This window comes from Nannobrachium achirus, assembly GCF_963921795.1.
Source record: "Nannobrachium achirus genome assembly, chromosome: 7".
Taxonomy (NCBI): Eukaryota; Metazoa; Chordata; class Actinopteri; order Myctophiformes; family Myctophidae; genus Nannobrachium; species Nannobrachium achirus.
Window position 1 is genome coordinate 51,081,360 of NC_137816.1, and position 26,034 is coordinate 51,107,393.

The window sequence follows — 26,034 nt, forward strand, 5'->3', positions numbered from 1 at the left end:
CTTTCCAAATCAAATTGACCCAATACCATGTTTCAAGTTAGACCATCAGGTCATAACTGTAATATTATATTACTAGTTATAATAGTTTTCCTGTTATACATTAAATCATTTGAACATACATACAGTATATACATATACACATACACAAAAAACACATTGAAACACAACAGGCGTATACTAGAATTATCATTTATTAACATGACAATGCAACCGTTTTACAAATCTTCACACCATTTACAGCAAATATGCCCATAACAAATTGAGTGATGTTCAATTAATGTCAGTTTTTGCATATGTGTGTAAGCCCTTTAAAAGGTTATTGACGGTACGGACACTTCAACTCTCAGTCAGGAAGAACTCTGGATTGACGATGAGAGACATGGTTCTTCTGTGATGCAAGGGACAGGCAGAAAGAGAAAGAGGAACCATTATTGCACTGACATTACACCATTACAAATTATTACATTTTGTCTGCATTCCAAGTAATGTTCCTTCTATCATCTGGATGTGTGATTTAGACAGTTGACAGCATTGTTTAAAGTGAGTTATTAATTTTTATTCATTTAAGTTATTAAGTTAAATTACTAACGCTATCTAATGGAGTGGACCTAGGATACTTTAACCATATCTTCTTGCTATGTTGTGTGGAATTTATATTATATTATTATTATTATACATTATTGTGCAGTATTTTGGTAAAAATGTAATGTTAGTTAAAACATTAATTACGATAAGATGCCATTGTCAGCATGTTTTATCGTTATATGATGATATACAGTACAGTAGCTGAGCCAGTGTATTCACTGTACACAACACTGTTACCTGCTGCTTTTAAAAGGCGTACAAGTATAATATGGATGGGAACACATTTTTGTGATTTTACCCCTCAGGTCAGGAACACATTTGTGTACAGTATGTAGCAACATATTTGTTTTTGTAATTTTTGAATAATATTTGAAGTTTTTCAGAAAACCTAGGTCAGGCCATAGATGGCGGCCTTAAAATCGACCTCAGGCCTAAAGTCGGGACCAAATATCAGTTTTTAATTATGCTTGCGGAATTGTTGTGGAATAGCTACAAGCTATACTGTGTGCCTGTCAAAAACGTTTAATTAAATGAGACTTGAGAGTATGAAAAAGCAGCTTCCATTGCCTTTGCTAGGTAATCAATCATTGTTATATGGCTGTTATTTTCATTGGATTAAATAGGTACAGTCAATGCTGATGGAGGGACCTTTGTGGTCTTAATGCGAATTTGCCATTAAAGTGGGTCTCAAGCACAGCATTCTCAAGCTGTGACAATGACCACAATGATTGATTTAGTAATTTGAAAATTAATGAACCAGAAATTATGGAATGGCGTGTATGATCACCTCAAGATTTGCCAGTTCCTAACACTTCAGCTGATCAGAGGTTTCCAAATAGAATATCAGCTACAACCATAAACAAGTACTGCAGTTTTGTGTGCAATGGCAGTATTCCTTGTCTGTAAAGAAACGTGGGCATTGAATTCAAGTACTTCTAAAGACCTTGGTTAAACCTGGTTATCCTGATGACACGTGGCACTCACTCTGCTACCAAAGCACAACACAATAGAAGTCAACCTTGACCCGCACTGATCTCACAGGGAGGATAAAAAGACAACTTACTAAAGAAAGCAATAGCACAAAGTGGCACACGGGGGCTGTCCAGTCGTGTTTCAACAACATAATCACAATGTGTCCGCATTGATGTCGACCGGAGACGTGTTGCATGTCTTACCCCCCCCCCCCCCCCCCCCCCCCCCCCCCCCCCAACCTTAGTTTCCTGTCGCTCAACTATCCTATCCATTATCCATTATATCGTCACTGTCAGGCAGAAACCACGTATCTCCAAGTTTCAAATTTGTACGTTTTTTCGTAAAGTGAAGTCCTACTTCATCATACAAGACTGACCCACGTCAAAATAGCAGATCTACAAGGCAGCACACCACGCGATGCGAGTAGGGATGGGACGTGATTATTGTGACCATATAAATTGCGATTTACAATATCGCAATAATCAAAATATCCCCAACATACATTATCCTGGGGCCGCCGGACTTTTGCAAAGCGACACGTTGTGAGCTTGTAGATCTGCTATTTCCTTGGCAAAGAGAATTGGTAGTGAGTGAATAAAAGACTGTATCAAGTACGTTATTTCCAGGTTATAGAGGGTTTAAGTGGTACCGGATATGCAGCTCGGCAAATAAAAGGTGAATTGATCCCAGTGCATGACGGAGGATAATTTCACAATAAATTTAAATCTCCACGATACGATTGTTATTATTGTTTTTTTTTTATCACGATAAACGATAATAACGATTATCTTTCCATCCCTAGATGTGAGGTGTTGTGTGCTTGTAGATAGTCTATTTTCACTATTTTAAATCGTTTTTAAATTAACAAAAAAGGTTTTGGACGTACAAGGTTTCTACCCGACAATGACGATAGATCGTATTAGATTTATTTTTTTAAATAGCACAATAATGCGTTTCATTATGTTGTTACCTGCCAGGACACATGGAGATGACTCAATCACGTGCCCTAGGTGGCTGGTAGTACTCCTGTGTGGGCCGTGTGCGTCTGGGCTGCCCATCTCCCCCACGACGGAACTCTAGTGAACTATCACTGTACCCATCATCTTCCTCCTACCAGGAAACATGCAATGCTGTTGTGGGTGCATGTCAAAGTGATCTGGAACTTTGGCAGAATCTGGTGTCGTAAAGCTACATGGGTGTGATAGGAGTCCAAATGTTGCCTTCGCCTGTTGCTTATGGGCTCTGTGAGCAAGGAACCAGAAGCAGTGATTCCTTTCACCTGTATTGTATGGCAAAATCAAGTTGCATACTGGATATTTTCAAATATTGGTGACCTTGTTGTTGTGCTATTATTTGTGCGTTTTTGTTTTGTCAAGCGTAATATAACTAGCCATTTCACCTCTACATCTGGATTATTAATATTATTATTATTTTAATATAATGGTTTGTGTGAAGTGTGTGTATCTGTCTGTCTGTCACACAGTCCCATAACTCGGAAAGTGTACGACCAAGCAGCCTCAAACTTGGCGTGTGCCTCATACGTCTCATAATGTGTGCGCTGTCGAATGACAATTCGGACGGTCCAAAGGTTTCCGAGAACCGAAATAGCACAAAATATCACAAATATCTGTATCTGTGCGCCCGCGGGTCTGAAGAGAATGCACACGAGTGTGTTGGGAGATTGTAAGCATCAATTTCTCTGGTTGGCCAACCCAAACATTTGGCTTCACAGATTGGAAGAGGGTCACATTTTTGCGAGGCCTTTCGAGGCCACCGCTCCAAAGGGCGTCGTCCTAGTAATCATTAAATTCTTTTGCTCATGGAACTCAGAAGCAACAGATAAATATGATGGACAACATTTGGACTTGTATCATGGCCAGGTAGTTACAGTAGCAACATACTTTCACTTCTTGACCTAACTCATCAATCCAATCTAAACAGACTAACTAAACTAATTAAACAATAAGGCCATTCGTGCAAGGCGACCTCAATAGAACAGGACATCACTCATCCACTCAATCACCACATTACCCTACTGTCCAGAACACTGCACAACAAGGACTCACTTTGGGGAAAGCCTAACACCCGCACCACTGCCATAGCCAAAAAAATATAGGCCTCCCTCTGTACTGCTGTCTGTCTGTATGTTGTCATTGTGTGGTGTTGTTGTGTGGTGTGGTACTGTACAGTGCTGTGGAAGGGAATTTCCCCTTGGGGACCATAAAGTCTAACTGTGGACGACAAGGAATCCTATTCAATCTTGGGCATTTGGGAAATATTCTTTTATCACAAAATCAATTGTGAAGGACTCTTCAAAGAGGTGTTTAATGATGGACTCTTCAAATAGGTGTTTAATCTTGTGTGTTTGTGTAAAGCAGATTGATATCGTCGCTGTCAGGAAGAAACCTTGTATCTCCACATTTCTTTCATCTTTTTTTCATAATTGATGCTCCATTTTATACTTAAAATGTACGATCTACAAGCTCTCAACGCATCACATCATGATGCATTTAGGTTTTTTTTATTTTTTTTATTTTTCTTTCTCAGAATGTTCATGTCCAAATTAGGGACACCATGTTGCCTAGTTTCCAGCATCTTCTCATCTCCAAGGAGAAAAGCCTGGTCATGATCTAAATAATGCAGAGTGTGTCTATAAAGGCGGGACTTCCGACGCATGTCCTTCCCCTGGAAACAGTATTAAATCTTTTTCCCGACCAATAACCACACTCGTTTCATGCAACAGAATTTTAAAGCCTCAAACTAATGTCCTTGGCCGGTACCATATTTCTGTACCTCTGTTTAGTGGGAAAATGGAGGAGTCCTGCACACCGTCTTCACTTACAACACCTTTATTGGTAGACAACGTTTCGGTGACCTGTCTGAGTGACCACTTGTCAAGTTCCCTGCTCTGACGCCCCTGTCCCTCTGGTGTGCTAAAGGACATTTTTCTTCCAAGTTTGTACCTCTGTTTAGACGCTGAACTGGCAAGATCTTGCTCAGCCAGCGTGGTTCAAAAGTGGTTACGTCTGTCTGTGGGTTTAAGAAATATTTAACCAAAGAAGCATTAACGAGCTTTTGGAATGCAGGCAATTTATTTTCTCCTATTTCCTGTAAAGTGACGGATTTGGGCATAACTGTACAAGGTTTTCCGCCAAGACAGCGACAGTATAATCTTTCTCCCTATCCGGCAGTCAGCCACCACAGGGTTGGTGTTGTGCAACAGGACATTGTTTTGTCGGTAGACCACTGTGCTGAAGCCAATTAAGAGCGCAGTGCTTCCACAGAATGTTTATTGAAGAAGTTCATGCACGCCGTGTCACCCGTGTCTCATTCATTGCTCACCCAGCAGTCGGCATCCACAGGTTTGATGTTGTGCAGCAGCACTTCCTCGCAGTTTCCGTAGTCGCTGAAAACCACCACAGCTGTAGAGCCCGATGGATGCACAGCGTCTATCCTGGCACGGTAGAACTTTGGGACACATGATGCAACACACAGAGAGTGAGAGAGAGAGAGACAGACAACATGCAAAACATCATCAGTTCTCTGAGCACAGTCACATATTGTACGACGACGACCACTACTTCTTCAAATTAAAAATGCTACAATGTCGCCTCCACAACCGCGAATGAACGCTAAATTAGAATTCAGTGCCATGGATGGATGTTTGTGGTTAATTACGGTTAACTATTTTGCCGCCATTTAGGTTGTTTACAGTCTGCTCGCGGTCGTCAAAGTAGCTTACCCTTGCGAATTTATAGAAAAATAGCCATCCATTATTTCCAATCGCGGTCTTGTGTAAAAGGCGGCTGCATCGCTCACGGAGTCGTGAAAAAAAAAAAACGCAACATTATGGGAGCAGCCATTTCGGAGCGAGAGGCTGCTCCTCCCCCTCAGTTTGCATCAGTTTTCAGATATAGAAATAGAGAAAGTAGATCAAAGGCTGAGAAAACCCCCAAAGAAGTGATCCTGCCGCCATTATTGTTATGTGCGCTAAAGATAACAGACGAGCGTTACGGGAGCTGCTGCTACTGTACACACCCACGCCACCCCTCATCTGCTCAGACAGGCTGTGGCGGGGAAAAGTACGAAAGCTCGTAATGGTGCCGGGGACGTGTGTAAAAAAAAAAAAAAAAAAAAAAGGAAAAAAAAAAAGGAAAAAAATAAAAGCGCTCTTTTAGCAGTAAAATAGTTAAGATTCCCAGCAAAATAAATCATGCTTTCATGTAAATGTTCAAATAAACAATGAGTCAGAGAGTTAATCTCACATTACAAAACTTCAGGACGCATGGCTCTAGAAATTGAGAAGAGTTAATGCAAAACTGTGACTGACATTTAATTTAGTACAATCTGTTCAGTGGTGGGAAAAGTACTCACATTCTTGAATAGTGAAATTATAAAATGTTAGACGATCTACAACCTCACAACGCGACCCACTGTGAGCTTGTAGATCATCTATTTTCAAACAGCCTAGGTATAAAATAGGGCTGAAGTGGTTTGTGTATGTTTTAAAATATTATAATTTATATCTGCAAAGTTTTCAAATAATTGTAGCGGAGTAAAAGTACAACATTTGGATCCGAGATGTAGTGGAGTAGAAGTAAAAGTATTGGAAATTGGAAATACTCAAGTAAAGTACAACTACCTCAAAATGGTACTTAAGTACAGTACTTTTACACCACTGCATCTGATGAACCCCAAACCCATGTGTGGACAGCTAACTCTTACTCTACCTTGCTATCCTCCCAGTAAAGTGCCAAACAGTGGTCTCCAGGTTTCCAAAACTGCTCCGTCGTATGACCTCTCTCTGAGCCCTTGGGACCTTGGCCTCTGCCTTGTCCCTGCCTCTTTTTAGGCCCACTGTTCTGAGGGGGGTTCTTCTTATGGAGCTCCTCCTTGTGGGGAGGAGGAGGAGGAGGACCAGACGAGTTCATTAGCTTAATGGGCCCAGTCCTTTTGTGCTCCACGTCTCCATTTTGGAGGCGAGGAGTCTCTCCCCCTGCTGGCTGGACACTCTTGGACCCCCCTCCCGCTGCCTGGACGTCTTTGGACCCTCCTCCCCCCGCCTGGTTCGAGGTGGGGTTCCCGCCCCACGAGTTACAGTTCAACGGGCCGTTGTCCCTTTGGTGGTCAAGGTGTCCCGAGAAGGGCCGGTCATTCCTGCCCCTCCTCCTGTTGTTGGTGTTGTTGGTGGTGGTGGGCTCCTCATTTCTGCTCTCTGCTCGCCTGGAGCCTCCTCTTCCATCTGGTGCGTTGCTAGTAGTGTCAGGTGCTTTAGATGTGGGTGCATTGTCTCTGGGCCCTCTCCTGTGTGGTGGCTGTTCAAACAACGAGCTGTCTTTTGTGGCAGGTTGAAAACCGCCGACCGTACCCCCACCGCCACCGTCTCCGTTTCTCGAGCGCTGGTGGAAAGGTCCCGCCGGTTCCATCTGTGGTCGCGTTTCTTTTGAACGCGAGAACGCGGAGAAGGAGGGAGCGCCGCTGACGTGCTCGTCTTGCGTCTCCCGCTTGTCACTCTGCCATCTGTCGTGCCCACCACGTGACCCCCTCTCTTGGCCCTTCCAGGGCTGAGCTGGGCCTGAGGTGTGAGGAGGGGGTGCAGAGGAGGTAGAGTTGGGCTCCTGGCCAGGTTTGGGAAAGTCGGTGTCCCTATGGAAGCGGGGCGGTCTGTCGTTCCTTTGCGGTCTGCTGTCGTTTTGGAAAGAGTACTTGGTGTGTGATGAGGAAAAGTCGGAGTTGGAGAAACTCATTCTACCATCCTGGTGTCTCTGAGGTGGCTGGCTCTTTGGCTCTAAGAAAACAACCACACACATACAAATATTAAAATATTTGAAGAATATTGACAAGAGGGTAACTGAAGGTCAAATTCATAACGGCATTAAGAAACTTGTTTCTTTATTAGACCAATACATATGTTGCATTCTCTTGTCTGCCCACTTAAAATCCATTATCAACAACAAGCTGAGTCTCAACCAGCTCTAGCCAAACCAAAGCTGGTGATTTTGCGACATGTCTGTATTTGAAAAGGTATGAACGCCCTCAGCACAAGACAGCCATCTGTCTGGGCATTATGGTGATTCTCTGAGGGCTATCATCATTCATCATAGTCGTCTCCAAGATTTTGGATGTGGGTGGACCTGCATAATGTGGTGTTGGCAAGGGGTCAAAGAGTTTACAATGTTATTTTGCCCACTGGCTTACTGTACCTCACTTGCTCTTTTAACTAAATGTGTGCTTCAACATTTGTTTCAGTTAAGAGGTGTTACAGTAACATCTATAGTAACCTATCTAGTAACACTGTTACTAGATAATGGCACGATGTTAAACCAGCTGGTTTGACTAGAGCATGAAACACATTTTGTTTGTAAAGACAGGCACTGTTGTAGATACAGTAAGTGCATTTGCATCATGTTTGATACACCATCACACCATGTGTGTGATATCCAGACTAGAAGACATTATGACTTAAAGAAAAAGAATAATTCAATGCCATACACAATGTTGTGACCGTTAGGTCGCAAGTTACTTTGCACACACACTACTTGGCTGGCAAACCACAACCTCCGCCCCTGATTTCTCACATGCCCCTTTTCTAGCGCCACCATGAGGTTGCTTTTTGCAGACAACATACATGCGACCTGTCGGTCGCTTATCTCCCGATTTAGGGAGTCTTACTGGTTACCCTTCTACGTTCAAATGATGTGAAGCCTACAGAGCTAGTTAAAGGGATATTTCACCATGGTGACAAACCAAACCAAGGTGAAACCAAGGTTCCAAGAAAGTTGAACCGGCACTGGTTCTGGAACCAAGGTTCTTTTGGTGGAAAAGGCCCCTCTGTCTCTCGATAGGGAACAAAGCATGCCATTTGTGTCTCCAGCATAGGGAACCACTACTGGTCATTAAATGATTGGAATCTCCATGAGGTGAGTAATCGATAGAAACTGAAAGAAGTAGTTTTTTTAATCGACAACTCAAAGGCAGACAACTCAAAGCAGCTCCTATAAGAGGTGATCAGTCAGTCACATGCACTCTTCATCTGACTGGGTCGGGCTATTTAAACCTCTATGCTTTATTGCTTACCTGATCATTCCTTGCTCTGCAAACTTGCAGCCCAGCTTTTTACTGTACTGCTGCTGCTCGCTGTGCTGTGCTATTGCTGCCACTGCCTGCCGTGCTGCCTTACTACTTCTTTCAGCCTTAATCACGTTTTGCGATCCCACCGCCTCCCCAGCATCCACCTGTGGGCTCCGTTTCTATGATCCCCTTTGGGGTCTTTCTAGTTCATTCCGTCATATCTATTTGGCTGATCATTTAATTTATTATAAATATTTTCATGCTTACATCAAATGAATGAATTTGGACACAGCCTTAATGCCAAAATATGTATACTTATACGTTATATCTATGCTCAAATATCATGTTCATGCTCAATAGACAGATTTTAATACAAGAGTTGGCTGACTGAAATAATTATATTCTGAAGGGGGCAAATATACTTTTTGGCAAAGTCCTTTCAAAATCCCTCTTGCCGTTTAACAATGGCAATACAATAGTGTTTTCCTGTGCTGGAAATCTTAAAGGAGAATTCCAGAGGAGTGTTTTTCTTACGTGATGTTATTCCATCCATTAACCAGTGATAAAGACAGGGAAAAAAGTCAATTTCTAGAGAGTTAGCTTTGACCGGAGGGGGTAGGATTTGACGGAAGTTCGCCATTATTGACATCAGTCCGTGGACACATCTCTGCCATGCATTATGAAGGACATTATGTACAAGAAAAAAGGAATCGTCGAACGATACAAATAATCGGTTTAGTGTAAAATCCCACCGCTCGTGGTCGTAGCTGCTGAAGACTCAAGATGAAAAAATACAAAATAAAAAACTGTACTGATTGTTCTGAGTTATCAGAAGGCTAGCCCGGAATTCTCCTTTAAGCCTCCATCACTTGAGAAAGTTAATCAGTCATGTCACCCACCATCGATGGAGAAAGCTCCAATTTTGGATTCCAGGAAGTCAAAGAGAGTGCTGGGTCCAGAGGGCCTTCCTCCATCCCTTCCTTCCTCCTCATCCTCCATCCTGGACCTTCCTCTTCCCCTACCTCTTCCTGGAAAATACCAGAGGAAAAGGGATATATAGTAGATCCTAATCATTCTAGGGGTTATTCTAGTACAGGCCACACCATTAGATATTGTTGGTCAACATTTGACTTTAGTTGATTTCCACTCTTCATTTCAAACTATTTCCAGTCTGCACTCCTCAGGAACAGAGAATGTTCCTTCCTATTCCTGGTTGTAAGATATTTTGTTCAGCATGATGCCAGAATATTATTGATGAACATTTAAAATAGCAGGCAGAATGCCTATCTTTTAAATCTCGCAGCTTCAGTATAATAATTCATGACTGCTGCTGGACACGATCCTTTCTTTCCTCTTTCCAAATACATTGAAGCAGTGGTTTTCAAACTTTTTTTGCCTGACCTACACCAATGAGCAAGTGAAACATTGATTTGTTGTAAAAGTAGCCTATCGAGCTTGTAGTGTTTTCATTTCCAACAATTATATGCCCAAAAATAGAATACCGTAGTTAGAACTTGAGAATAAATAAAAACAAATTAAATAAAAAATAAATGTGTATAGAATTTGCCTCTCTATTGTATAGTGTGTAAAGTCAATAAATAAATCAGTAAATAGAATAATAATTCACAGCGAGCACATAGGCTCTATAGGAGTGGGAGAGGTGTGTGTGTGTGTGTGTGTGTGTGTGTGTGTGTGTGTGTACCTCTAGGAGGGGGCCTGCTAGGCTCTATAGGTGTAGGAGACGGTCTGTTGCCAGTGGCTCCGGTCAGCAGGCTGTTGAGCGCCACCTCCAGGTTGTTGTTGTTCTCCATCAGGGCCTGGCGAGCAGCCTCTCTGTTAAAGCCCATCTCCATGATGTCCCTCAGAGCCCGCTCGTCCACCTGGGGACCGCATTGGAGCACAGACATCACATACTGGGAAAGCATTTTTGTTTTGTTTTCCAAAACTAAGCCCACTAGGTTTAGCCTAGGGCATTAACCAAAAAGTCGACTCATTTACACAAGTCGACTCCCACAAGAGAAAGTCGAAAGTCGAAAAAAATAAAATAATAATACTTTCTATTGTGAAAATAGCAGATCTACATGCTCACAACGCCTCGCAGTGAGCATGTAGATCGGCTATTTTAGAGGCATTAAAAAGTTCTTAACTCATACAGTGCCAAACGACTTTCAGATCAACTATCTCACTATGGACTTCCCTGCCAAACGACTTAAATCGACTTTTACTTAGAAAAAACCCCGTTAAATCTAGTAAACATGATTTCAATCGCGATTTTGCATGTTCCACCCCCCATACAACCCCATCTTTCATACAGGGCAGCCATCTTTGCTTACATAATGTAAAACATAATGGCTATTTTCTCAAGAATGCCTGAACGGATTTCCAATCTGATTTTTTTGTTTGAAAGCTGTGAACAGCCTGCACAAACATGGTGCATGATCTGTGCATGGGCGTGCATGATCTGTGCACTATAAATTACATGGAAGTCTATGGAGATTTATGGCAGGGAGAGCCGAAAGAAGGCATATTTAATTGGCAGGAACTGAGTTAAATTGGCACTTTAGAAATGTGAAGATACCCTCTATACGCTTAAACTTTATGTTGGTTTGTTTACATTTGAGTGAGAAAACAATGTGTCACATTAAGTTAATCACCTGGGGAATTATTTTGAGGGGTCGTGTGTGATGTGATGACGTCATCAAACGATAAAGTTGTCTTCAACTCAACTTTTTACTGAGTCGAGTCGACTTGCGAAAAATCACAAGTCGTTAATGCCCTAGTTTAGCCCATAAAATACCACGTTGAAAACAACGTTTTTGTGCGCCATCAGGCTGCCACCAACCTCACTGGAAAGCCTGGCAAGGCTTCTGAATCGTGACATATTTCTTAATGAGTACGGATAATAAGCAATTATGAACGTCTCAGGGAGCTGGATCCAGGAGAGAGGCATGCGACTGATTAACATTTAGATTGTGACTGTTAGACTGACCCTGTCTGAAAGTCACAAAAGGAAGAGATAAAAAAATACCATTTGAAGTAGCGGGCAGAATGTCTATCTTTTAAATCTTGCATTTGGTAAGGATAAATTCAAGTTTCAGTATAATAATTCATGACTGCTGCTGGACACTTGCAGTGGTTTTCAAACTTTTTTTTGCCTGACCTACACCATGGGCAAGTAAAACATTGTATTTTTGCAAAATCAGCTCACAACACATCACTTATACATTAAGCATTTTTTCTTCTACCAATAATGACATGCCCAAAATAGTTAAAACTTGTGGGGAAAAGGGGGGGGGGGGGGGGGGGGGGGGGAGAGAGAGAGAGAAAATAATTAATAAAAATAAATGTGTGTATAGAATTTGCCTCTGATTTGGAAAGTTGCAAAGGGTCAATAAATAAATCAGCAAATAAAATAATAATTCACAACTTTTTATATAGCTGTATGTATTGCAAACTTGTGGTTGTCACAAAATTCCAAGAGACACCTGAACTTGTCTCACGTCAAGGCACACCACTGTGCCTCGACGCACTGCTCAGGACAGGAACCACTGCATTAAAGCGAACATGAACATTACACATTTACACCGACTACTGACTTTCAGGTTCAGACCAAGTGTCTGTCTTCTCACCAGCTCGCGATAGTTTCCATCTTGTCTGCTTTCAGTCCTCTCGACCCTTTCCTCCCTTCGACGTGGCTTGAATGATTCACGGCCGCGGTAGGAGGACCCAATACTGCTCAAGTTGCCACCTGCATTCACTCCACCACCAAAGGTACGGGGACCCTAGAGAAAGCACTTTTTATAAAACACTCTCCCAACTTTCTACGGATTGGCAAGCCCTACCGAAGAAAGTTCTTTTGTTTGTTTGTTTGTTTGTTTGTTTGTTTGGACTATGTAGCCCCCATTTCATTTGTGTATACAGTACCTAATCATTGAATAGCATAATTAGGTATATAAATGATAATGTTAAAATGTAGCCACTGATGGACTATTAGTGTCCGCAGTAGACATTATTGGTAAATACAGTTCAATCAATTCAATCATTCATTTGTGTCCCTTAAAAACACAAAAGGAAACCAAATATTGCTCAAATACACAAACGCAGAGAACAGGGCATTGAATATCACAGAGACATAAAACCTGAATGGCTCAAATTACAGGGAACTAGACAATGACCCTGTGGGGAAATGGAAAGTAAGCTTTAACTTTTACTTTCAAGTCAAGTGAGCTTGATGTGATGACTCGTATACTGAAGAGAAAAGGAACACACACACACACACCTCTTTGGCCTTAGCCACCTCAGCAATGGCCGCTATCCGCTGCTTTTCGAACTCATCGTTCTCATCGGCTGTCTTGGCCGTAGTGGTGCTCTGCAGTGTCTTCCTCTGGTCCAGTTCCCTGCTGTCCACCTCATCCTTCCTCGCACATTTCTGCAGGAAACGGAGAGGGACAGTCACATCCAGGGGCGTCACAAGGGGGGGAAAAGTGGGACTGAGTTACTAGGGCCCAAGGTGGAGGAGCCTTAATTGTTTTATACTTTAGCTATTGAACAATAGAAGATATACAAGCTCACAGCTGCGAGATAGTACAGTAGATCTGCTATTTTTAAGCGAACATTTTTAACTAAAATTTTGCTTCTGGGAGGTCCCTGTAAAAAAAATATTTTTAGATGGGGGTCTGTGGCCAAATACATAATTTTGGGGGTCCTTCACATGAAAAGGTTTGAGCACCACTGACATACAGTAGAAACTTTATTTTTCTTCAAAAAACCTTTGAAATTTGAAATATTCAAAGACTTGCACAAATGTTCACGATTTCTCAAAAATAGCAGATCTACACGCGCTGTGAGCTTGTATATCTGCTATTTTTCAATAGTTAAAGCACAAAATAACGCGTAATAAAGCGTTCCCAGTCCAAATGGGTTAAACCCCCTCCCCTATGAAGAACATTCATGGGGGGGCCCGCAGTGAATCCTTGTACCCAGGGCCCAGAATTTGGTGCGACGCCCCTGGTCACATCATCTATCATGAGGAGGACTGAGCAGATTTCATTTTCATTTTCAGACCAAACAATCATCTGGTGCACAGCGGCTTATTTATGAGTGACACACTATAGGTTAGAATGTCGCACACTACGTTTTTCAACTGTCATCCCTTCTCCCTCGTCTTTCTTTCTGTGTCCTTCAACCCCATCTTTCCCATCACTCTGTATTCTGTTCACTTGAAATGCCACAAGTAAAAAGAAAAACGTGTTCCAGTTACAGCACGGTTGCTCAATCATTCGTTCGTCAGTAGTGTCAGTAAATATAAAAAATAAATATATGTAGTGTATATCTGTTGTTCCCAAACCTTTCAGGTCGAGACCCGAAAACCCGTTTTCACCGTCTTATTTTTCAACATTTGTAGTCTAACTCATGTCATTTCTTAGATTTTTCTTTTATTTATTAATGAAATTACAAAAAATCATTGTAATTTTTTTAATTAATGAAAATCTTTTTGGGGAATGTTTTTTGAAAATGTTTTGAAATAATACGAATTAAAAACAAAACGTTGTAAAGAAAAAAAGAAATAAGGGATCCATAAAAATGTGTCCGCGACCCACAAATGGGTCCCGACCCAGTGTTTGGGAAACAGTGGTGTAGGTAATAAGTCGACAACGTAAATTGAGTGAGGGAATGCAGCGATGGTAAGCCTTGAAATAAAACAAAACAAATGTGTGCTATCAACAATAACATCCATCCCACCTGTCCAAACGGCACAAAGGGAGGAGGTCCACCTTCTGCACCAATGTTACTCCTGCTGTGTTTGGCCAGGCTCTGGAGTGAACAGTGAAAACACATGGACATCAGCCATCACACACAGCATTACCATGTGTAGAATAGATGCAGGTCAGACACTGCAACACACTGCTTCATTTTCACGACCTGACTGAACGCAACATTTAATCGTTAAAGGTTGAAGGTGAATGATGGAACTTTCAAACAATCAAGCATGGTTTTGTAAGACAGCTATTTGTGGACAATATTTATGTTGTTGTCCCCGATACATCATTTATAACACTTAAAGAAAATATATATATAATAAAATATTAAATATATACTAATTATATTTGTTATTGTAATGTCATTCTTACCTCTGTAAAAGTGTAATAAATGAATACATTTTGAATACGTACTTTATGTCTACAAAATGTATTGCAGTTCAGATTAGCGGCTTAAGTGCCCCACCCCTCATTTGTTTAACAGGTTCCAGGTAAACTCTCAGTTACCAAATGTCACACCCCGCGCTCGTGATGTGAAACGACTGTAACGTCCTTGTGTTCTTTTGTCAGAAGAACATACGATACAAGACTTAGGTTCGCCCCGATGTGCTCAGTGGCAGCACCTCGGTGGCCAAAGGTTCCATTGTTCACCTTTAAGCTTGCATAATTGACGAATTATAATTAAAAGAAAACTATGCCTCACCCTCTGCAGCTCCCATTTCTCCACCATGTGATCCACCTCTCCACCCAGAACGGAGATTTTGGAGTCGTCCAGGAGCAGAAGACCATTTTTCACTTCAAGTGTACCGAGGAGCTTTACCTTTGTTCCAGGAGGGGTGTTTAAACTAAAAAGAATAATAAAAAAATAAAAAATAAAACAGTTCATTTGTAGGCCTAGAATTATTTAATGCTTTAACTATTAAAAAACAGCAGATATACAAGCTCACAGCGCGGCACCGAGTGCCGCGCTGCGAGCTTGTAGATCTGCTACTTTTGAAGAATTGTGACTTTGGATACAGTATATATTTTTAAAAGATAATATTTGTAACTCAGATATTTGCTTCTGGGGGGTCCCTGGAACGACATATTTTGAGATCGGGGGTCCGTGGCCAAATACATGTAATATTGGGGGTCCTTGACATGAAAAAAGTTTGAGAGCCGCTGATTTAGAGGAAGAATTTAGAAGTCACTTATAGAATCGGACTTGCACAAATGTTCACGATTTTTCAAAAATAGCAGATATACAAGCTCTGCCGCACTTATTTTTATAGCTAAAGCATAAAATAATGGTTAAAGTGGTACAAATATAATGTGACACAGATTTGCGTCCAGGCCTAAATGGGAGTTAAACAAATAAAGAATAATGATAATAATGGTGCATTTATATACACCTTTAACCAAAGCACTTTGCATTACATTCACCCATTCGTGCACAACATTCTCACAGCGATGGAGGTGGAAACCATGCAAGGCTCCAGCGTGCTCATCGGGAGCAGTTAGGGGTTCAGTCAGTGTTTTGCTCAAGGTCACTTCAACACTAGCCTCGCTACTTGTACACTAACCCAAGGCGAGGCCGGGGACCGAACTGAGAAGACCTTCCATTTCCCAAGCTGCCGCTTTACCGCCTGAGCCACTGCTGCCCCAGAACCAAGGCAATGTGAAATGCATACACTGACTGCTGCTGAGGCGTGATATTTCCACCATCTGCACTACAACACCGACCTTAACAAAACTTTTACATATCAAAAGGGCAGTCCCTTCCACATCCTATCCCACTATGCATACTATTTTCTAAATGACATGGAGCAGTGCCAGGTTATGGCTACTGAGGGTAGAGGGGACTATGAATAATCCCAGTCCCTCACCCATCCTCACGGTAAATTAAAAGCCCTTCTATTTCATCAGGCCTGATAAGGCCTGTGCCGCTCTCATTAGGGAAGCACAGGGACTTAGAGGGATTTCCAGCTACTGATGCCGGATGCCAAAGCAGCAATTAGGGATTTTGTGACGAACCGCTGAGCTGGACAGAGCGCCCTCAGGATAGTGGACAGTGTGGAAAACGAGGCACTCTGTACTTTCCATGATGGCACACATGCACAATCGCGCAAACACACTACTCACTCTGCTCAATCTTGCTACTTAATGCTTAATTCTCCTCTCCCTCTATCGCACTGCACTCTCACACACTGATCAGCCACGAGCTACATCCTGCTTGTAATCCATCTCATCCCTTCTCTCTCACACACACACACACACACACACACACACACACACACACACACACACACACACACACACACACACACACACACACACACACACACACACACACACACACACACACACACACACACACACACACACACACACACACACACACACACACAAAAACGTGCACTATCTAGGAACACTAACCAGTGTTGTTGCTAGAGCCTGCGTCAGTGTGTGTCTATGTGTGTGTAAGCACATGCAGCTCATGAAGAGGGTATTTGTTCTGTTCGCTCTCCTCTTCCTAACAGCGAGTCTGGGAAAGCTTTCTTGCCACTCCACCTGTACACACTAGCTAGTCACCATGGCAGCAGTCGCCACGGCCACCGTTTCCAGGGCTGGAGATGCCATTAGCACAGGGAATTGTTAGCTGATCAGCTGCCACCCAGTGGAAATTGAAGTTAAAATGGAAAATGGGGACATGTGGTGGGATGAGGGTATTGACTGAAGGGGGAGGGGAGCATATGTGCAATGTTTCGACAAAGATGAGATAAAACTAAAAATCTACATAATTTCCTGCTATACTGTATGTAGTATTAAGTTCAGAGAACAACAGGGACCTCATGGATTGATTTGAATTCATAGGGTTACAACTGTAAAAACTGCAGGAATAAAGAATTATAATATAGTTATTATAGTTTCAAAACGTGTACACGGTGTACATATCTTTCAAAACAATTTGAATTAACTTTATCAATAATAACTACTGAGCTACATACTCAATTTAACGGGTGTGCCATCAGAGAAGCTTTGTCTGTGAAATGAATCATGTTTATAGTCGAATATCGTCGATGTCGGGTGGAAACCTTGTATGTCCAAAACCTTGTCTTTTTTGTTGGCACACAACTGGTGAAAATAGCAGATCTACAAGCACACAACGCCTCGCCATGCGAGGCCGACAGTCTCATATGATGAAGCAGGGCTTTAGTTTACAAAAAAATTACACATTTGAAACTTGGAGATACAAGGTTTCTGCCCGACAGTAACGATATGTTGTGAAACAAAAAAACACACCAGACGACGTTCAGAAAGTCAGATTATACCTTGGCATTTCAAACGAACGGCAACACATTCTTACCTGATCTTGGACAGCTGTTTGACTTCCAGTCCCACACAGGTGGTGTGTCCATCGGTCATTTGTAGTCGCAGCATTCGGGGCGCCGCCTGAGACTCCTCGTGGTCTTTGGGCGCAGAGATGTTCCTCACCTTCTGTAACTGAAGGACACATGGCCCTTCCAGCTGGCCATATGCAAGTGAACCAAATAATCAGTACGGTAATTCCCACAAAAGTGTAATAAATACACAGAGACGGGTACTACAGTGTATACCAGTGGTTCTCAACCTTTTCGGGCCACGACCCCCAAAATAATCATATTTGAACTACCCCCCCTCCCCCACACACACACGCACCCTGCACAAGCACTTGGAATTGTAGTTGGCAATACATTTAGTTTGACAGCATCTATTCCATTGTGAATGTAGCCGATCTACATGCTCTAGATCGGCTATTTTCACAATTTCTGCCTCTAATGTTTGACAATTTGACCAATGTTTGACCAGAGGCTAAAAAGGTCCTAAAAGTCCTTAAATTGTCACTTTAGAAATGTGCAGATATATATGTACACACCTGTATACACTTAATGTATACTGTATGTTGGAAAACAAGGTTAACCCATAAACATCTGGAGACCCCCCAAAATAATTTCGGGACCCCACTGGGGGTCCCGACCCACATTGCTGTATATGTATAACAGTAAATGCCAGGATATCACAATATACTAATAGTAAATATAACAGACTATATGACATTAAATGTACAGTAACACATTTCATTGTCAACTGCAATAGTAAAAACCCATGACTGAGCAATCAAAAGTACAACAGAAGTTAAGCCCCTGTCTGTTCGTAGCCTTGTGAGCAATTCATCAAGAACTGAGGTTGCCTTCGAATGAGAATTGAGGATGCCTGGGGCAAAGGTATCCAGAGAGGTGTTGGGTCGCTCAGAGTAATACTATTACACTGACAAATGGAGTTATCCATGGAGTTGGGAGTATCGGCTTGCTGAAATGTCTTTTGTTGGCCCTGATTGCTAGTGATGTTGTGACAGTCAGGGAAAGCTGAACCTTCCTGTAGCACTGTTTGCTAGCATGTCTGACTAGGATGTTTGATGCCGGTTTGTTTGTTGTTCTGTTCAGAGTTGGGAATATTTGCTGTCTGGTTTGCTTTGATAATGCTAATTTGTAAGCATGGCAATTGTTTGTGAACAATTCAGATGGACATACTGTATCTGACAAGCTGAGCGAGCCAGGGAATCCACTGCATCTCACTCATGCCGGGTCAGACGTAACTCTTTGCTTAGCTAGCCTATAGCCACAGTTCCTTGAAATATTATGGTTCTGTCTAATATTGTAGCAGTTGTACTGAGAAAGGTGTGGGTATTTAGGGCTGAGAGCACTTATGCAGTGTTGGCCATAGGTTAGTTTTAAAGCAGTGTTAGTGCTGTATGCAGGGGTGTCGCACCACATTCTGGGCCCTGGGTACAAGGATTCATTGACTGGGAACGCATTATCACGCATTATTTTGTGCTTTAACTATTGAAAAATCTTGAAAATGTGTCCTTCTAAGGTTTTTTGAAAAACCTATGTTTCCCATCTCAAAACAATTAGTTCCAGGCAGGGACCCCCCAGAAGCAACATTTTAGTTACAAATGTTCGCTTAAAAAATATATATGTTACAGTCATTTTGGGTAACTCAGGGAGACTGTGGTAAGAGCGCTCGTTTTGTAGTTCACCACACACTAATCACCACCAGATGGCGACGCAGCCATTCAATAGTGAAGGCGCTGGTCACTCGTTTGCGACTCTCTTTCTTTATTTACTAGCCTAGCCTAGCCTAGCCTAGCCTAGCCTAGCCTAGCCTAGCTTAGCCATTAGCTCCATTGTAGTCACTTGGACAGGGCGTTTATCGTGGGCTTGCCCAGGCCTTACGGCCTGGGCATAAATATAACGATTGCATTCACCACGGCTTCGTAACTCGCGCGGCCGGCCGCTTGCAATGTCGTGGACAATCGAGTGGCTCCGCCTGGAGGACGTTGTTGTGGCGACCGCTTGTTCCGCCCTGTGCGGCACGGCAAGCGCTCCGTTTCTCTAATTCTCTGAGACGCAAAAAAAACGTGACATATATACTGTACATATATTCAAAGATTTGCACACATTTTCACGACTTTTCAAAAATAGCAGATCTACTAGCTCGCAGCGCGGCACTCGGTGCCGCGCTGTGAGCTTGTATATCTGCTATTTTTCAATAGCTAAATATAAAATAATTAAGGTCCCCCCCCCACCTTGGGCCATAGTAGAGGGGGGTCCCGGCTGGTTCTGGGATGCTGGAATGAGCCCTCTGTGTCATGAACCCAGCTCTACAGAACATCAGTTAAGAGGAAGGTGCCCATCTGATGATGACACCATATGACACTCTCGCAAAATAACAGCTACCTTGCATTCAGAATTCATAGGTGTGGTGTCATGGAGCTCACATTGGGTTCGGTGAGTTGTGAATGGTGACACCTGCCACATGGTCCAGTAGATTCATGATGGCATAGCCTGCACTACAGTAACCACTGGTGGGTTAGTACATAATTTAACATCTGTATGGGGCTTCCAACATCACTCAAATTCTGTTATATCTGGCGATGGTTATGAAGTTTCATCAATATATATACGTATATATAGGCCTATATGTATGTATGTATGTATGTATATATACACACACATATATACACATTACACACACAGTATCATATAGAGATACATGTATATACAGATACTCAAATCTTTCTGAATGGGGGATCATCCCGCATTGCATACCTATGAGTTTGGCCTTACATTCACCTTTAAGTTCAATAGGTTCACCTTGGATTCACTTACAAATGCAATTAAAACTGATTATATCAGATATATGTGAGCGGCTCTAATTGCATTGATTTTTGTAAAGGCACTGCCTTTCTTGAGGATAAGAGGTAGCTTAAAAAACAAAACAAAACAAAACAAATAGTCTATGGGTTGTAAATAAAAGTATTATATTAGCAGCTCTGATGGCTCACTTCCTAAATACTCATACTTGGGGGTGCACATGTCCCACATGACACAGGACAGGGGTATGCAATATCTTGTTCTGTGCCTGAGGGGAGCAGCACCGAACCCTCAAATTATCTTCTGCCATCATTTGTGACATTTTCACTCCGACTGCAGCACACCAGCTCTGTGGGTGAGGAAATTGATTCCATGAACATTCCTTGCTTGGTGCGTCAGGGCCATCTAGTGACAAAGAGGGAAACTGCATTGCAGTAGTTCAGAATCTTCAGGACTTCCGAGAGCTATTAAATCTCAAGTTTGAATCTCTAAATGCCTCACAGTATTCCATTAAACCAACTTTTGAAAGGGCTTGTGGGAATAATGTAAGAATGGATTATTAAACATTGCCATTATTTCCCCACTAACCACAACCTCAGCAGTGCAGAGCAATAGCTGAGGTCCAACAGGGAACTGAAAATACAGCATCACTCACCTTCTCGACCCTTCCACTATTGATCTCTGATGGTAGGAATTTTTTGCCAATAGGCCTAAGATCAGTCTGCAAAGAAGATAAAGTAGAATTAAAATAACCATCAAACAGGGGAGTCACTCTAGATGAATGATTAAGCACTTAAGCCCTATATACTTGGTTGTATGATGAATAACATAAGATAGTAGATTGAGATGTACAATCTCACAATACAACACATTGTGACCTTGCACATCTATTTTTGCTATATTTAAAACAAACAGAAAAATAGTACAAAATGTTATTTTTATTTGTTTGTCGTTTTAATGTCAGCTATAATGTGTGTGTGCTTTGATTTTCCATTTAGTTTATCAAAATGTCTCGATGTCTTGATTACACCCGCACTCCTAGCCGAGTGGGCGTACTGTCACATAACCCATCAAACTTGGCAGGTGAGTTGGAGCTGGGGTCAGACCTGCCAGATCATTTTTTATTTTTCAAGGATTCAAATATCAAGGTCGCAATGCTGCTTATACACAGCATGTATATGTAGCGTGGGTGCAGCATCTCTCTGAGCGCATTCCTACTTTTAAACACGTCTTAAAAGTTTCCTCTCATGCTATTTCTCATACCATTCGATGCATTGCAGCATACAAAATTGTCACAATTATGGACCTAAACGTACAAGTCTACTTCCCTGCAAAGTGCACAGTAAAATACATAGTGTTAACCCATTAAAGGAGTAGTTCACCCCCAAAATAACTTTTATTCTATTGATTACTTACGCCATGGAGACTTGAGTTCAATAATATTTTTTTGTTTTTTGTCGCATTCCTAAGACACACGTTTGATTACAATAAATGTACCTCCATTGTTTCCGGATGGGGACCCAAATGGATTTGGGTCCCCATTAAATATCTATTTTAGAACTACCGGTAATCTTAAAATAATAACCAAGAATAGCCTATCTATAAACTCTCAATGCGGCTGCGACACATTGAGAGCTTGTAGATAGGCTATTTTCGCTGTGAAACATGCTTCTAAAGAAGCCTGAAATCAGTCATGGTGATGGAGAACTTTAATCCATGAGGAAGTGTAAGCTACAATGCAACCAAATGGACCTGTATTTGTACACTCTGAGGGTTTTACTGACTTTACTGTATGACCTGTGTATTTATGTATACTATTTATGTATGCTGACCAAAAGGATTTTGACAATTGCCTTTTGAAGCCAGTGTTCCTATGAAACAACACTAAAAAAGATTCAAACTTGAAGTTTACTGTTTAGTTTACTATACATTTATGTTGGCTTTTAGGCAAAAGGTGCACAACGCATAAATGACAAATAACTTGGATAATGTAATACTTTATATGAATAGCCGATCTATAAGCTCAAAACAGATCTGCTATTTCCACTATTTTAGAAAATCTGACATGGAAACGACAATTATGTAGAATATACACAATTGTGATTATTTTTATTTTATTTTATAATTGCAATTAGATGATTAATAAATTATTGTGAAAGGCCTACTTCCTCCGGTTGCTTCTGTTTTACTCCTTCCAACATCAACATTACATGTAGTGGTGCTGACAGATTACAATGACCATGAACTCTCAAAGGTCTTCAACTCCTTGAAATGGATAAGGGTCAGGTGGGCACTAGGGACACCTCAAGGTAAAATTGTTATTTTGTCCAAAATGTAAAAAATTCTAATTTGAAAAATGTAAAAGGAAAGTATAGCCTACTACATGATGTGAACATGTATGGTACATCATTATCAGACTTAATTGTATCCTTCAACTTCTTGTTTATGCCCCAAAATGACGGCTATACAGGTTTTGTATTAGACCCTAATTGTCAAATGTTTAAGCATGTAATATTGTGCTGGATATTTAGGGATCTTTAACAACCAATCCTATACACAATCCATGTATACTTTCTTTACCATTTTTCTAATAGTTCATATTATAACATTTTGGGCAAAATAGACAATTTTACGTCAAGACGTCCAGATGTCCCTAGTGCCCACCTGACCTGTTACCTTTAAAATATAGACTAGAAGCTCGGCCACCCGAATGTAAATAAAAGTCCACAAGAAACAGCACTGCATATCACATCGAAGGAAGTCAAATATTTGTAAGAGGTAACTCACATTGAGTCCAATACGAATAATGTCATGGTGTGATACTTTTTCTGCTCCACCTTTCAGTTCTGCTATCCCCTCATCACTGAGATACCTGTATGACAACGAAATGGCAATTGGTGAGAAGATTGAAATAAAACATTAACTATAGACAAATCCACAGAGCGGCAATCATAACTGCCTTGTCAAGCAGCACCGCGACACTGCAACTAAGGGCACCATTCTGCGGATTCATTTCTAGTATAGCTTGTAAGGTGCCGGCTACACGTAGCTGGATATTTCTGAAGCTAGACATTTCTTTGTGCAGTTGGGGCTTGCAGCCACACAAAGCTGGATATTTCGGCCGCGAACCTGGATATTTTTGAAACCGGATAAATAAGTGAAGACATTGAAAAATATCCGATTCACTGGATCCGTGTAGGCATGGAACCCGGATATCTCTGAAGTCTGGGGACTATATATTTTTCTATGTGGATATGTGAAAAACCGGGATATATGAAATATCCACTGAATACCACCACTACTACTACTACTAATAATAATAATCTTTATTTGTATAGACATGGAATGTAGCTCAAAGTGCTTCTACTAGAGCCTACTAAAAGAAATTAAGCTATTTTGATTCTTCAATATCTATAGCTATATCACATACTGTATGGCTGGCAGTGCTACCAAACCACATTGTGATATTCTGACATTTGAAGAGAGTGCAACAATTTAATTTGGGGTACACAAGCATTATGTCTTTTAGAGTCTCTAGATCAGGGGTTTTCAAAGTGGGTGACGGGGCACCCTGGGGTGCCGCGACAGCAGTCCAGGGGTGCTGCGAGATAATAATATCTGGAATTTATTTGGACACTTAAAATAATATTTAGTAGTATCATTTTAAACTTGAAAAACATATTTTCAGTCAGTTCTAACCAAAACTACTATTATTTCAAAGTTTTCCTTGCAACATAATTGCTAAAATATGCTATAAATATAAGGTGCTGGGAGTGAAAATTATGAATATAATGTAGGGGTGCCTTGGATGAAAAATATATTTATAGGGGTGCCCTGAGCCAAAAAGGTTTAGGAACCCCTGCTCTAGATTTGAGTAGGGTGAGTCCCTACCCTCTTTTAAAACAGCTCTGAAAAGTCACTTAAGTTACAGGTGGCTGCAACTCGAAACTGCTAAAAAAGACAAAGCCCATCCTTACCTCCCCCTGACCCTTTTACTGTAAATACTATTTATCTTTGATTCTGTTTTCTGACTGTCTTGATTGATATTTTTTTGCATAGTACTGTGTTTTATTTGGCTGACATTTAATGTTGTAACTAGAGTATGAGTTGTAATAAGGGACCCCAACTTAAACAAGCCCAAAAGCTTTCTTGTGGTCTTTATCCTTAGTTAGTTGACCAGTGAACTGAAATGTACTGTCCTGTACCTTTTCCTATGCAAATCTAATAAAGTATCCAATCAATCAATCAATGAGCCATGACAGTTCAATTTATGTAAAGAGTTGAACACTAGGGGAACTCTCCTGCTGTTTACACCAAACCCGCATTTATGGAGGTCTCATGTAAGATGGTGAGACCTCCATAAATGCGGTATGTATTGTATCTGTCTATATCAATATAGTATAGATCAGGGGTCTTCAACAGGGGGTCCGGGACGCCTCGGGGATCCTCAGAGTTACTACAGGGGGTCCTCCAAATCTTTGTGTGATAGAAACTTGTTTCCCCCCTTTTTTATATTAACCACTTGAACCCTAGCATCCATATTCTGAGAACTTCAGCCAAAAATAGCCGATCTACAAGCTCACAACGCCTCGCGCTGCGAGCTTGTAGATCGGCTATTCTTGGCAAAGACCTTTGGTGTAGAGGGAGAAAAAGAGCAGACTAAGTACAGAGTGCAAGGTCAAGTTTAATAACTATTGACGGTTCAAGTGGTTAAATTAAATATCTGAAACCACAAATTGACATGAATCCAAAATACACTGTCGATTGTGCTGTCAAACAATGAAACTATATGGAATCTATGATAAGGTTGTGGGGGTCCCTGCTTCATCTATTTCTCAACTAAGGGGTCCTTGGAGTTGGACTGAAAACGTTGAAGACTCCTGCTATATAGAATAGATCTCACATACGGGGCTAGGGTTAATCTGTTTATTTTTGTATTCGCGAGGTGAGTGGACGTTTTAACCAAGATCTTGGTGGATAAAGGCTCATGCTCGTCATCATTAGCATTTGTCAGACTCTGGTTAACATTGACAGGTGCTGCTTGGACCGTGCACCATACACAGGCTATTTGTCTCGCTATAGCTGCACCAAACTAGCATCACATCATGCGATGCGACAATCCGTGACTGACTGGCTGTGTAAACAGCCATCACTGATGATGCTTTGTGTTTGCTACTACCAGGGCAGTGGTGGCTAACGTAGCCGACATACACACACATTATAGAGATCAGAAACAACCGATAATAATGTTATCACAGCTCGCTAACAAAAACGTTAGCTACACAGCTACCTACCAGCCTTCTTTGGTCAGCGATGCTATCAAATCGCTCATTTTCTTCAAGAAAAGAATATGTGTAAAAAATAATAATAACAATGATGCCTAGTGTATATTTAATGTTTCGCTTTTAAATAAATTACTATGTGATATTGCGATGCACATTCTCGAATTAGCGACGAACTTGCTAGTTGTG

General features: G+C 41.4%; 1 protein-coding gene across 2 annotated transcripts; it reads right to left on the reverse strand.

Moving 5' to 3' along the window:
• Positions 1–248: 248 nt before the first annotated feature.
• Positions 249–26,034, reverse strand: tdrd3 (tudor domain containing 3). 2 transcript variants are annotated; one of them, XM_080729280.1, is made up of 13 exons: positions 25,858–26,034; positions 23,351–23,435; positions 21,219–21,284; positions 17,734–17,894; positions 15,091–15,232; positions 14,371–14,442; positions 12,908–13,057; positions 12,258–12,410; positions 10,331–10,508; positions 9,528–9,656; positions 6,288–7,345; positions 4,900–5,025; positions 249–388 (listed from the first exon to the last, which is right to left on the reverse strand). In XM_080729280.1, exons 1-13 carry the CDS (start codon positions 25,893–25,895, stop codon positions 344–346), a joined length of 2,403 nt encoding a protein of 800 aa, XP_080585406.1. In that variant the 5' UTR covers positions 25,896–26,034; the 3' UTR covers positions 249–343. The 2 variants fall into 2 exon arrangements, with proteins under 2 accessions (XP_080585406.1, XP_080585405.1); XM_080729279.1 differs by having other exon boundaries at positions 12,225–12,410.

Bases quoted from the DNA above. Each gene is read 5' to 3' on its own strand.
- tdrd3 (XM_080729279.1), bottom strand. From the start codon at position 25,895: ATGAGCGATTTGATAGCATCGCTGACCAAAGAAGGCTG. The intron at 17,895-21,218 runs GTGAGTGATGCT...GCATATGGCCAG, and splicing joins ATAGTGGAAGGGTCGAGAAG to CTGGAAGGGCCATGTGTCCT. The intron at 10,509-12,224 runs GTCAGTAGTCGG...TGCGGTCCCCAG, and splicing joins CACTTGGTCTGAACCTGAAA to GTGGACGAGCGGGCTCTGAG.